This window comes from Paramisgurnus dabryanus, chromosome 20, assembly GCF_030506205.2.
Source record: "Paramisgurnus dabryanus chromosome 20, PD_genome_1.1, whole genome shotgun sequence".
Taxonomy (NCBI): domain Eukaryota; kingdom Metazoa; phylum Chordata; class Actinopteri; order Cypriniformes; family Cobitidae; genus Paramisgurnus; species Paramisgurnus dabryanus.
The window spans coordinates 26,025,611-26,040,109 of NC_133356.1; the positions used below are offsets into that span (position 1 = coordinate 26,025,611).

General features: G+C 40.7%; 1 protein-coding gene across 1 annotated transcript in view; it reads right to left on the reverse strand.

The window, feature by feature from the left end:
- Positions 1 to 105: 105 nt before the first annotated feature.
- LOC135787386 (serine/threonine-protein kinase pim-3-like) overlaps positions 106 to 14,499 on the reverse strand; it is a 19,330-nt gene continuing 4,936 nt past the window's right edge. Inside the window, exons 2-5 of the mRNA XM_065297333.2 lie at positions 1,050 to 1,214; positions 649 to 801; positions 265 to 371; positions 106 to 174 (exon numbers count right to left, since the gene is read on the reverse strand). Of these exons, the coding sequence (XP_065153405.2) occupies positions 106 to 174; positions 265 to 371; positions 649 to 801; positions 1,050 to 1,214 (494 nt within the window). The remainder of the gene's footprint in view (positions 175 to 264; positions 372 to 648; positions 802 to 1,049; positions 1,215 to 14,499) is intronic.

The following is a 14,499-nucleotide window of genomic DNA, read 5'->3' on the forward strand; positions in this document are numbered from 1 at the left end:
CCAGTCAATCATTCTTATAACATAGGGGCATTCAGGAGCTTCTTTTAACTTCAACATTAAGGCCACCTCTGTAACAAGTGGTCTGGAATATCCATGCTGAAAGCCTTAGTTTTGATGACTTGCATAACAAATACATCTTTCTTTCTCATGTAGCCTCACACGCTTGATTGCGACCTGCACAGAGAAAGAGAACATGAAACATTGAAAAGCGCAACATGTTTAAGGTTTGCACAATGTCTGTAGAAATAAGTATGGGTGCCGTACCAATTTGCCATCAGCTTTACGGGTTCCTCTATAGACCCTGCCATAGGCACCTTTCCCAAGAAAATAATCTTTACTCGTTTTATACTCGTATTCAGCATTAAAAGATTCTGAAACACACAATAATAAAATGTATGAGGTTACATATTCACAGAGTAGAAAAGGGATCAAACACACGCTGACAGACTAAATACGATAACTACAGGCAGAGGTACAAATAAAACAAAACAATTACAGAGAACTTACTTGAGAGTCCGTCAACAAGAGAAATAATAAACAATGAAATGGAAAACAAAGTCAGAGAAGAACGACATACAAGAAATCATTGTCTGATGTGTCTACAATAAGATTTGCTTTTAAAAAATACAGTAAATTGTGCTGTCTTACCAGAACCTTTTGGCACAAGATAATTCGCAACCGCTGGGGTCGCCGGAACCTGTGTTATGATGCATTTAAACCAGTCGTGTGCTAAAATCTGATCGATTGTTAGTTGTTGATCTGGATTCATGTACAGGCACCGTCGAATCAGATCACGGGCATCTGTAAGTTTTAGAAAAGAGCTGGTAAGCCTTTCTATCTGTCTATATAGTTCTTGTATCAGATAGTGTTCCTCAGGCTACTCAGTTTGTAGTGAATTGTGTTAACAGCACAAAAGGTTGTGGGAGAGGAGCAGACATACTGATGAAAAATATGAACCTTGAATACACTGTAAGTTGCTTTAAATAAAAATGTCTAAAATACCAAATGAGTAAAATGTACAAAATGCAATCTTCTTGTCTTTTACTTACTCATGGTTAAATTGCGTCCCGTAATCCTTACTACGCCTAATCGTTGCAAGGGTGGAAATCCGTGCACCATCTCATAGAGCACCACACCTAAGGCCCAGACGGTTGCTGGCATGGCCAAGTATTGCAACCTCGTTAAGGCCTCAGGTGGAATGCAACATTTAGCTCCTGTAAGCAAAACATTGTGTTGAGTAATTTTGTAACAAGGTCACATGATCATGATGTCACTAAAAGCAAGTTTCCATGCTTCACTATGTTATTAAAAAACTCTAGCTCACCTTCACGTGGTTTGGATGTGTAGCCAGTGCTTTTGACTAGACGACCCGCCTAAAGTTTGTTAATTTCAGGTGCAAACCACTTTCATCCACCATGATGTTTCCAGAATGGATATCATTGTGAAGCACCTCATGCTTCAACAGTGTTGATCTGCTCTTACTAATTGAAGCATAAGGTGGTGAGCTTTGTCTTCCTTCATTCCCTTTTTATCGATATACGAATACAAGTCCTTCCAGTCCCTTTGGTACTCGAGGACAAGCATGACCCAGGTGCGTTCCTCGTACCAGTCATACATTTTTATGACATAAGGGCATTCAGGGGCTTCTCTTAATTTTAGCATCAGCGCCACCTTTGTAGGGAGCGGTTTGCAATATCCAGGCTGGTGATAGCATAATTAGATGCTACTCCTTCAGTCATTTTGCAATGACTGGAGCTCTTAGCCAGGAGGTTGTGTCATCAGATGGTTACCAACTATTATTGAGTGTTTCGACCCTTGACCATAACACTCTCCTTTTGGTGGGTCAGCAGTGGTGGCCAGCCACTACTCACTTCCTCCTGGCTGCCAGCTCGACTCCTCCCTCCTATTCCAAATCCAACAGGAGGCTCTCTCTGCTGCCTCCCCAAGTCTTCGCACCGCCTTTTTTCGTTCTGATCCTTTCATTCCAACAGCTGTCAGCAGTTTCCAGACTGATTGGGCTGGAAACCCTCTGCATCCCACCTCAACAGGGTACAGCCATGTCTGCCAGCCTTTCTCTCTGCAGTTTTGCACCAGCTCCCTGTAACGTTCAGATTTCCTCTCAAATGCCTTTTCACACCCCTCTTCCCATGGCACTGTAAGCTCAACCAGGATGATCTTCTTTCCAGTGTAAGAGAAAAGGACTGCATCTGGTTTCAAGGTAGTGTGGACAAAGTCAGGAAACTGAAGTCTTTTCTTTCGGTCAACACTAAGCTCCCATGCTTGGGCAGACTGCAGAATGCTTGCACTGATCTTCCTGGGACCTGGTAGCTTTGAACCCTCCTTTACAAAAGCACCATCTGTATCTGCCCTGAGCAAGTGCTGTGCTGCAACCTGTCAAGACATGGGCCATTGTTCCTTTCTTCCTGCAGAGCTTGCACAGAGGGTCATCCCTTAACCCCCATCTGTGGAGGTTCACAGGGGAAGGAAGGGTGTCATAAACGGCCCTCAGTAAAAAGGATATTCGGTATGGCTCCAGCCTCCAGAGATCATTCCATGACACTTTCCGCTTAAGGAGATCCCACCGAGTCCAGGCACCCTGGGATCCAAGTTCCACTGCCTTTGCCCTTCTTCGCTCTTCCTCTAAATCCCTTACTTCTGCCTGGATCATGGCTTTTCTTTCCACTGAATTGGCTTTCCCCCATGTATGAAAGTGGGACATACCAAGGCCTTGCCGTCCTACACAGGGTGTTCCAATGATATCTTTGGAAAACAAGTGGTCAAGAAAGTATTAGATCCTCTTTCTGATAAATGTGACCCTGTCTGTAAAACCCGGTTATGAGATTATAGGATCTTAAAAGTTTGATTTTAGCCATATGTAGAAAACAGTACATCACTGAAAATGACTTTAGCTAGGTGTTCACAGGCAGGGTCACAAATGTATTGGTATTGCATTTACATGCAGGGCTTGACATTAACTTTTTGAGGAACTTGTCCTTCGGACAAGTAAATTTATGTTTCACTTGTCCATGCACAAAAGTCAGTAAAGATGAATAATATAATGTATTTTTTGTGTTTTGCTAATCAGTGGCGGAGCAAGGGATTTTTCATAGGGGTGGCCAGGCAGGGGCCAGCAGTTACTCTGGGGTGGCACATAAAATCTCTATCATCCAACCTTAAAATACTTTTAAATAGGTGCGTTAATCACAATGATGTATAACATACAATTGCTACAATACTAATTTTAATTAAAATGAATTAAGATTAACATACAATTTTTAGTCATAATTCAACCTCATGTTTTTTTAAACTATTTAATCAAATAAAACTTTTGAAATTTACTTTGAAACCAGGATTTATATCTCCCATTGCTGAAAAAACTATAGAGACTAGAAAATCATGTGAATTTAGGCCACTGAAATGTATTTTACTAAGATTCGTTTGGCTGCTTCTTGCTACTCTTTCTGAAGAAGGATGCTATATCTGCTGCCTTTCTCTTCATTTTTCCCACATTTCAATGATTGTCTGACATTAAAACACTAAAGCAAAACATTAAAACATTACCATGTTTTAAAAAACTTATTAGGATAAATGTATCTAGATTATCTGTTATATATAAAATCAATCTTAAACCTAGCATTTACGCTGTAATGTTGTGTGGGATTTTTAATGTACAGTGACGAACTCTGTCAGATTCAAACAGGCTGTCGTGCAGCGCACACACACATAGGCACACTAAAAAGAGATTCTCGTTATAAAACAGATTTTAAGCCCATTATGTGTTTTTACTGAACTTTAGAAGAGAAAAAATATGGACTTAAATCGGCTTTTTTGACACACAGTGAAGAAAACGAGGTTGATTAGTGCCTGTCATTTATATATTCACGCCGGAGCCTGAAGTAACATCAATCTCCACTCCATGTCGTCCCGCGACTCCCTCCCCTCTGTGTTCGTCCATCAGGTTTAATGCGGACGCAGCTTGTTTAGTTACAATAACAGTAACATGTAAACGAGTGTGTGTGTGTGTGTGTGTGTGTGTGTGTGTGTGTGTGTGTGTGTGTGTGTGTGTGTGTGTGTGTGTGTGTGTATGTCGGCGCGCCGCACTCTCTGTTCAATATTCCGCTCGGTGTTTGCGCTGCACGTTCTGCTCTGTCGTTAACCGCACAACGTTAAGTAAAATTTTTTGAAATTTGACTTGTCCAGTCGGACAACTAATTTTCTCTTACAAAAAATCCACTTGTCCCGGACAAGCGAACAAGCCTTAATGTTGAGCCCTGACATGGCTTTAATAATTGTGAATAAGGTCAACAAGGCCTTTCCAGATCAACTTTCTTTGGTGCTTGTAGCCATTAATATCTAATTTAGTTAATCTTAGTTATGTTATGGCTAGTTTTAACTGGACTTGTTTAGCTTTGGTGACTTACATAATGAATAACGTCTTGATGGTGACCTGCAAAAAGAAAGACAGCATTGTTAAAACATTGTAAAACCCCTGATACCGCACAAAACTTTTAAGGTCGCCCAATGTTTGCTGAAATAAGTACGCGTGCCCTACTGTACCTCTTTGCCATCAGCTGTGCGGATTCCTGTGACAACATTGCTATTGATGCCGTCCTGATCATGAAGCTCATAATCAGCATTAAAAGATTCTGAAACACACACAAAATAATAAAATGTATGAGGTTACATATTCACAGAGTAGAAAAGGGATCAAACACACCCTGACAGACTTAATACGATAACTACAGGCAGAGGTACAAATAAAACAAAACAATTACAGAGAACTTATAGAGAGTCAGTCAACAAGAGAAATAATAAACAATGAAATGGAAAACAAAAACATTGCTTTAGAGAGTACAGTCAATTTTGTTTTCTTACCAGGACCTTTTGGCAGAAGACATTTGGGGCTTGGTTTACCCGTCTTTTTCTGTCTCTGCTGACCAGCACTTTCAGGCCCAGGAATTTTGGACACTTTAGCCGCTGGATTTTTGGCCACATCCGGCATCGGATATTTAGATTGCCCGACATGCACGTCGTTTTCTTCAAGACTCACACGAGTCTTGGAAATAGGCAGACTGGCTTTATCCGTGGCATCAGGATGTGCCTGATCTGCCCTGTGTGGAAGCATCACATGGTGTTCCACATCTTTTTTTTTCCGGAGGTAATCTTCAAGTGATGTTGGTTCTTCTGGACCACCTTTAACCACCTTGGACTGACTGGCCAGATCTGAGGAATCCTTTGAAGAAGGATTGCTCGAACTGTTACGGCCGTGTTTTGTATGTATTATTATTTTGTGTGGTATGTTGTATTGATTTGGTTTATCCTTTTACCGAGGAGAAGCTCCGCCCTCGTGCACCTGCGGCTCATGATGAAGTTTGGGGTGGAGATAAATGGAGAGGGTGAATGTGTGAGAAGGCTGAGTTCCCTATGCTGTTTCCATCTGAACTCCAGTCGCCCGGTCGCCACTGCCACTGTCTTTTACTCTACGTGAGCGTGGCACACACTTGAGGGGAAGCTTTATTTGTCCCGCTGCTTTGAAAAAAGCTCCGTGTGCGTCCTGAGATTTTGCTGATGCTGAAAAACTGTGTATTTATTTAATCTTTGGCTGTTCTGTTTTTGGTTTTTGTTAAATTGTTTGTGAAAGTCTTTCGTCCGCAACCCTTACTAGTAGTTGCCCGTGGCACGTGAGTGCAATGGCATTTAATAAATATTTAAATGGTGCTTTGACTCGCGTGTCCTTTTTTATGTTGCGTGAACCCCACTACCCTTACGAGCAATTTTGAGGGGTTTGTAACATAAATTGGGGGCTCGACCGAGATTCTTTTTGTAAGCATTGTTTCCCGAGAGTTTAATCAGCTGCCGGTAATTAATTAACTTGATTTGTTTGGTGTGGAGCAAATCTGGTCTGTCCTACACATTTTCCGGTAAGTCAGAGTAAGCCAACAGGACTGTGCTTAGCGCCAGCTCTGGCTACGGTTTACTGTTTTTTATTTTATTTTATTTTTTTAGTTTGTTTTGTTTGGAGGTACTCCGGGGGGGAGAGCAATCTCTTAATCGGTACCCTCTAAAGACTAGCTGTAGGATGTCGACTTCTGGTTAGGTAGGTAGGTCCGGAGTGTGTGTGGATTTTCCTTATTTGTCTCCTCACCGTTCGAGTAAATATGGCAACTTTTGATTTGAACAAATTCATAGATCAGCCTAGTGTTGAGGGGTTAGGGGCATGTCGGAAAAACGATTTATTTCTGATAGCTCAACACTATGAGATTTCTGTTACTAAAACACAGCGTAAAGCTAAGATAAAATCTAGTATCCCTGCTGAAAAAAACTGCATCAAACCAGCATGGACCAGCATGGGAATTATGCTGGTCTATGCTGGTTTAGCTGGTGGTCACAACATACCAGCACCAAAACACAACATGGGCTGGTATGACCAGCATGGGATGCTGGTGCTAATGCTGGTTTAGCTAGTGCTAATGGTGGTTTGGTGCTGGTTTAGCTGGTGCTAATGCTGGTGCTGATGCTGGTTTGATGCTGGTTTAGCTGGTGTTCACCAGCAAACCAGCACCAAAACACAACATATGCTGGTCTTGCTGGTATGCTGGTTTTTTCAGCAGGGATTATGTCTGCGTTGGTTCAAAAAGGGGTTTTTCCTTAAGAGGCTGTTCCTGTGGAAGCAGCTGGTCCTATGGGATCTGCTACAGAAAGTCCTTCACGAGTACCGATCGGTGATCAATCTACTCCAGTCGCTGATGGTATAGTTCCACCGTTTTCAATGCCTAAATTCGAACCGAGTTCTCTTTCTACAGAGGCTTCGCCTGGAGCTGTTTCAGATTTACGTTTAAAAGTTCGTTTAGCTCGTCTGCAATTAGAGACTCAGGATCGTGCTCAGGCAAGACAAGATGATTTAAAACGTCAAATTGAAATGTATCGAATAGATGCTGATACAAAAGTGCGACTTCGGCAGGTGGAGTTGCAGGCTGCTCAAAGTCTCCCTAAGCAATTGATTCCTAAAACATCTATTAGTTTGCAAGATGGCTCTGACGCAGTTGCTGGTCCGTCAAATTCGAATAGTGTTTCTAATGATTTTGTTTCTTCAGGTAACGTATCCGAGTCTGTTCAGTCGTCTCAACATTTCGACGTAGCTAAAAATATTGCAATAGTTCCACCTTTTCGTGAGAAGGAAGTTGAAGCTTACTTTCAAGCGTTTGAACGTATTGCGAAGTGCTCTGAAGTGGCCAACTGAAGTTTGGGCCTTGATGTTACAGTGTAAATTAACAGTTAAGGCGCAAGATGTGTGTGCGTCCCTTTCTTTGGAAGAGAGCGTCCAGTACGATGCGGTGAAAAATGGGATTTTGAGAGGTTATGAATTGGTTCCCGAGCATTACCGACAACGTTTTCGTACTACGAAAAAATCTGCGTCTCAAACGTATGTCGAGTTTGCTCGTGAGAAAGGAATGTTGTTTGATCGCTGGATAAAAGCGTGTAAGGTTACGGATTATACCTCTCTGCGAGAGCTGATTTTAATTGAGGAATTTAAGAACTGTGTCCCAGAGCGTACTGCTTTGTATTTAAATGAACAAAAAGTCAGTACGGTGCAGCAAGCTGCTGTATTAGCAGACGAATATGCGCTGATGCACAAAACTGTGTTTGTTAAGCGTTCTAATGATTTTGGGGGTTCAGCACCAAATGAGAGCGTATCTGATGTTAAAAGCAAGTGGGTTCCTAGCAGTCCGACTACAAAGTCACGTAAAGAATGCAGTTATTGTCACAAGCTGGGACATTTGATGGCCGATTGTCACAGTTTAAAACGAAAAAACGAGCGGCAGGATTCAATGCCTGTTCAACCCCGTGGTACAGTTCTGGTGAAAACTGTCTCTTCGTCCTGCGCTACTTCTAAGCCTGATCCCTGTTTTCAGCCTTTTGTGTTTGACGGATTTGTGTCTTTGGATGGTGTCGAAAGCCGTAAACCAGTGCGAATTCTGCGTGACAGTCCTTTATACTGTCAAACATTTTAGATTTTTCTGGAGGTTCTGCGTGTGAAACTAGCACAATTGTGCAGGGCATAGAGATGGGGTTTATAACTGTTCCTCTTCATCGTATATGGGTGACTTCTGAATTGGCGTCTGGGTGCTTTGAAGTTGCGGTCCGCCCATCGCTACCTGTGAAGGGTATCAATTTTATAATGGGTAATGACATTGCGGGTGGTAAGGTTATGCCGATGGTAAAGGTAACTGATGCTCCGTGCGGAGATATGCAGTCTGATGTGCTCACTGAAATGTTACCTGATGTGTTTTCAATAAGTGCTGTTACGACCCGAGCACAAGCAAAACGTGATGTTCAGGAAAACACTAACCTTTGTAACTCTGTTTTTTCAGATATTCTCGGAAATGAAACATTGCCAGAAGTTTTACCGGCACCTAAAATGCAGCAAAGTTCACCTGTTTCTCTTGATTTCGTAACGGATGCGTCAATTTCACACAAAGCCCTGATTGATGCGCAGAAAAATGATCCGAAGTTACAAAAATGTCGTGCGAGCGCTGAAGGGATACTGTCACCGGGTAAGCAAAACTTTTATTGGCGCTACGCAGTACTAATGCGCAAATGGAGCAGTACGCCGACTGCTGAACAGACAGATGATTGGAATGTAGTGCATCAAGTTGTGCTACCCTCGCAATTTCGACAACAGGTATTAAACTTAGCTCACGATCATCCTTGGTCTGGCCACCTCGGAATTAATAAAACCTATAATCGAGTGCTCCAGCATTTTTTCTGGCCAGGTTTAAAGGCTGATGTTATTAAATATTGCAAAACATGCCATATCTGCCAGGTAGGAGGGAAACCTAATCAGGTAGTGCCGCCTGCTCCTCTCTGTCCTATCCCTGCCGAAGGAGAGCCATTTGAGCGCGTTTTAGTGGATTGTGTGGGTCCACTTCCACGCGCTAGGTCTGGTTGTCAATATTTATTGACAATCATGTGCGTGGCTACTCGGTTCCCAGAAGCGATTCCTTTAAGAAGCATAAATGCTAGGTCTGTGACAAAAGCCCTTACAAAGTTTTTACGACTTTTGGTCTCCCAAAAACTGTTCAAACAGATCAGGGGTCGAATTTTTTATCTTGCGTGTTCCGTAATGTGTTGAAAGCTCTAGGAGTGTCTCACGTGGTTTCGAGTGCCTATCACCCTGAATCGCAGGGCGCATTAGAACGTTGGCATTAGACATTAAAATCAAGTCTGCGTAAGTACTGCTTTGAGACTGGAAATGATTGGGAAGAGGGGGAACTGACTGGAGGCTGTGGATCCGGCACTGTCTCCACTTTGTCCCTCCGGATGCAGTCAAAGGGGCGCTTTAGCCCTTTTGGTTTGGTGTGGTCCAGACTGATGCTGGCTTTTGTTGCAGGACTGGCCAGATCCAGAACCACTGTAAGAGAAAATGCATTTAGACACATGAAATAGATTATAAACATTACAGATACTTGAGCAGTGTTTCCCCTACATAAAGGGGGCGCCCCGCCCTCCTAATGGCTCGACCCGCCCCCCTTGAAGGTCAAGTAAATTTGATTTGATTTTCTTTATAGCGCCAGAGAACAATTTGTTATTTTATTAAACAAACTATAACCCTCAAGTAATATGATATTTATCTTATTTCCACAATGGCATGTATTTTCAGCATGTGTTTGTGCATTTACAATTATCCAGTGGAGTGCGACATTTTACTGTTCGGCTTAATTTAGTACTGCGCGCGCTCTCTGTCATGTTGTTTGCAGCGCGCGCCTCTCTCTCACATAACTGAAAAGGTGACGGTGTTTTCAAAGTCCGTTCCTCCTTATACTTTCTTTTTTGCATAAACCTCAACAGTCACGGATATGTTACTGACAGAGAAGACGACTGACCGAGTTTATCATGACTTTCCCACACACACACGCGCATTCTCTCCCTCTCTATATGCCCGCGCCGCGCACGTGGTTTGTAGTAACTCTGTGTAAAAGTAACAATGTATGCTGTCATATTTCTGTATTTGCGAATGACGCGAAAACACGCGCTTTCCCCTTTAAGCACGTCTTTGAAGAGAGAGAGAGAGAGAGAGAGAGAGAGAGAGATAGAGAGAGAGAGAGGGGTAAGAATGGTGCCCACGTTGAGAAAATTTAATAGAAGACTAAAGTATGTATGTCACTCATCTAATTACAGTATGTTAACGGGATAACACTGGATATAACTCATTGTATAGTTTAATAAAATAATGTATTTTAATTACACAAATAGTGATTGTTTACTAGCTGCTGACCAGCATAGGGAATCTCTATGGCTAATTTATAAGACATGTTGATGATACAGTACTGTGTGTTGTACCTTTTCTTGTTAACTTCTTCCACCTTGAAGCTATTTTGGGGATTTTCGCCTGGATTTGGCCTACCCAATTTCAAAAGCTTCGCATGCCCACATGCAGAGGTTTACATATAAAAGTTTGGTATCATTTTACAGGAAACCCATAAAACACTGTTGAAAGTGCTAAACAGGGTTGTATGTGATATCAGTCCTCTAATAAACAGAAAATAAATAGGCACTTTTTGATGTTTTTTTTCTAAAGTTTTTATTTGAAATATATAACTCTGGCCCTGGGTATCTCAGCTCCCTGCAGACAGTTTTGTTTGATTCTAGCAATTGTCAGCTTACAGAGGAAAAAGGAATTTTTTCTCTATCTTAATCTATGCAAAAGTAATTTTACTCCAACTGAAGGGAGAAATAATAACCTTTTTGTATACAATTTCTGCCTAAAAACATTTGAAGTGTCCCCGTAACCACATACAGTGGAATAAATGCAATTTCTTTATATCATTTTAAAGAAAACCCTTTGAAGTTACATAAAAAGCTGCTGTTTGTGACAAATATTGTTATTTATGTTGTTTTTCATATGATGAAACACCAAATTTTCTTTTTTATGTTGTAAACACCGTCTTTGATAGTGTATAACTCTGGTTCTGGGTGCTCTAGCAGACTGCAGACAGTTCTGGTTGTTAGCAGCAGCAGACAGTAAACACCCCAAAAAAAAAATGAACTCTTTAGCATGTCGCATTCAAAAGTTATTCTCATTTTACTAAAGGGTGTGAAAATACATTTTTCATATAAATATTATTTTTTTGTTTTGCACATATAATAAATAGCAAGGGATTATATATGCACACAACCAAAGAAAATGCTGTGAATGGACTCATTATTTAGAGTAGGACCTAAAATAAAAGATGGTGTATCATTTGTGGCCATCTGTGCTATCTGAGGCAGCTCACGCTCAAGTTTCACATAAATTTACAAAAGACCATTTTTTACCTTATTATTAATTCGATGATTGTTGGATATGTAAGGGATAATGTAGAGGCAGCCGGTAGTTATTGGGAAATAAGCCCCGACAGTGTGATCAGGACCCGACGCGAAGCGGAGGGTCTTGTATCAAACTGAAGGGGCTTATTTCCCAATAACTACCGGCTGCCTCTACATTATCCCGCTTATTACACGGCTACTTGCCACATAAGAAAAAAAACTGGACATGAATATGAATTTGAAACATTTTATTGGCATATTTGTTTTAAATTAACATTTTTATCCTTCCGCGAAACTTTGCACAGATGCATAAAATGATCGTAATACCTTATTAAGATCCTCTGCTTCATACTTGTCTCCATTTTTTCTCTTTTAGCCAGTCTTTGAGAAGTTTTAATGCCCATTCTGTATTTTTTTGTGTGTTGGCTTCGAGCTGTCATGCTCTATTTTGTCAAGTTCAGTCTCAGTAAGCTGTCTGTGTCTTGTAGTGGTTGTCGAGTGTTTGTCACAAGATGGAGCCAAACAGACAGTAATCTTTATTGATCTTTATTGGCGCGGAGCGATTTTACTCGTGCAAGTAGTCCGGCTATGCGTTATTATTTTGGAGCGGTTATTATTTGAAAAGAACGAACCTGCAAATGTCTCAACTGACCAATCAGAGTCAAGCATTCCAGAGAGCCGTGTAATAAGTGTTGATAATAGAACAAAAATAACGCTTTAGCCTTATTCCTGAGAGATTTCATTTGATATAAGACTTGCCCATGTTTGTCATATTTGAGAAATATGAAATATTAAATGATATAAAAAATATGGGGGGGGTGATAGTGTAAAGTAAGTGTAAATAACTTTCTTACAGTAAAAGATATGTCAAAGTGATGCATATCTGCAGAAAGTAGAGACTCCAAGCTTTCAAACAGTATCTCATATGTGTTACTGGGGTCCATGACGGAGCATTAAAGATTAAAAGAATATTTTATATTAAGTCAAAATACGAAATTTTGGACCCGGGACAGGGTCCTCAGGGTTGAAGAGGTTTTAATTGAGTCTTTTTGGGTAGCCTATCTTATGCCTAGAATTATTCAAGGAGCTTGATTCTTTTAAATTCCTTCAAAGTTTGATAAATTGTGCATAATGACATGTGCAACAAGTGGATATAGGGTGTCAAACTCATAGACTTGCATCATTTAAAGTTCAGACACTCTTTTTAAAATATTTTGGGTCAACCTCTTGCACAGCTTTAAAGCTGAAACTTAACAAATCCTATCAGAAGTCCAGAATGTCATTGAAACACACCAGTGGCTTTGCTGTCATCAGTATTAAACATGTTACCCATTACACAGAGCTCCTACACGGAAAGTATAAGTTACCTCTCCCTCTGAAACAGGCTTTACTACCCCGCTGTCTCGGGTTTAAAATAGCCAACCTCCCATTTTGAAACGGGAAACCCAAAGTTTTCCTCATTTCAGGGTTAACATACTCAGAGTTTTCACTTAACCACCTTTCTGAAACTGGCCCCTGGTCAGGGGCGTTGCTAGACCCCTTTTACTGGGGCACGTGCCCCAGTGTAAATCTTTTGTGCCCCAGTGTAAATCTCAAGTTAAATTTTAGCAGTTAACTAGTGCAATCCTTTACAAAGACAATCGCGGCAAAAACGGATCTATATGCAATGTAGTTACCAATTTACGTTTGTTAAAGCGAAGAAGCAGTCGCATTGATGCGTGCACGCACGTATCCATGACCACGCACGTCTTTGAGTTCATCCGCGGCGCGCACAACCGCATTCAAAAGGTGATGCCACGCGAGTGAGTTAGCTTATGAAAACATGACGAGACTAAAGTAAGTTTCTAAATAATAATGCTAATCTTATTTTGACTCGATCATTATTGGCTTCTGTAGATGTACATCAGAAATGTTTTGTGCAAAGCAGGGAAAGGGAAGCAGAAAGGAGAGATGATAAGTTTAAGGGAGGTACAGGAAGACAAACTACAGTACATCCTCACCCTGTCAGGTCTCAAACATTAGAGGAAAAATCTCAGGAAAATCTCTTATTAAGTCTATAGAATTGCATTGTTGCTGAGAAAATCAACACATGTATGTGTTATATTGTTCTGTTTTTTTCAGATATTAAATTAATATTTAGTTTACTAATATTTAACTCTAGGACACTAACTTACATAACAGTTAGCAGTAACTATGACTGAGATTATTTAGTATAGCAGTCATAAAATGACTGGTTTCTTAAATTATTCTTGTAAAAATAAGTTATGAGTCATTGCTATTATTATATAATGTAGAAAATATTTCTCTGCTGTCATTATTTCCAAACATGTTATGCCATTTATGCTTTCAAACATGTTAATAATGTTAGGTATGATGAAGATTACACTTGTATATATGTATCTTTTGCAGTAACTGTTGCACTGTAGAATAGTGGATTAAGCAAAGGAAAGTGTTGCACACCTCTTGCACACAGCAGGCTTTCAAAAAAGTCAGGAAAAAATGTGGGGCCTGTGCCCCAGTAGAGCTTTATGTCTAGCAACGCCCCTGCCCCTGGTGTCTATTTGCAAGGGTGCATGAAATAAACAAGAACTGCGTTTAAACGTATCAATATGAAAGTCACAAATTCAGCTTTCTTCATCTCACCATCTGAGCCTTTCGGCAAAGCATGGGTAGGGGGAAACTCCTCTTTTCCTCCTTCTCCTCCACTTGATCTCCCAGCGCGAATGACATCTAACAAAGGTCCGGCCACGGATGACTGGACGATGTCTGATGTCAAACCAGCACTGGGTAGAACAATTTCCTCCTCCTTATTGACAAACACTGCAAATACAATATAAAAAATAATGTTAGATTTACTACTTTAAACTAAACGGAAAAATTTGTGGATATATTTGTTAGTTAATTTATATTATTATTTAAGTGTACAAATTGAATATCACATTTGCTGATAGTTCGGACAACAGCGCCCTTTTGTTCGCTATTACGTAACTACATCATCTTATACAATTAAAAATGAAACCTCAGTACAGCGGAAATTCTCATCTTTAGTTTTAGGGTTACTTAATTAATTTTGGTGGCTTATTACTAAACTCAGAAGGGCTGTTGCCAAAAATTGTGGGCCTGTAGTGCTGGGAAACTAATGTAAAATCTGAAGAGAGGGGTGCAAACTCATCAGGGGTGAAAAGGGTGACA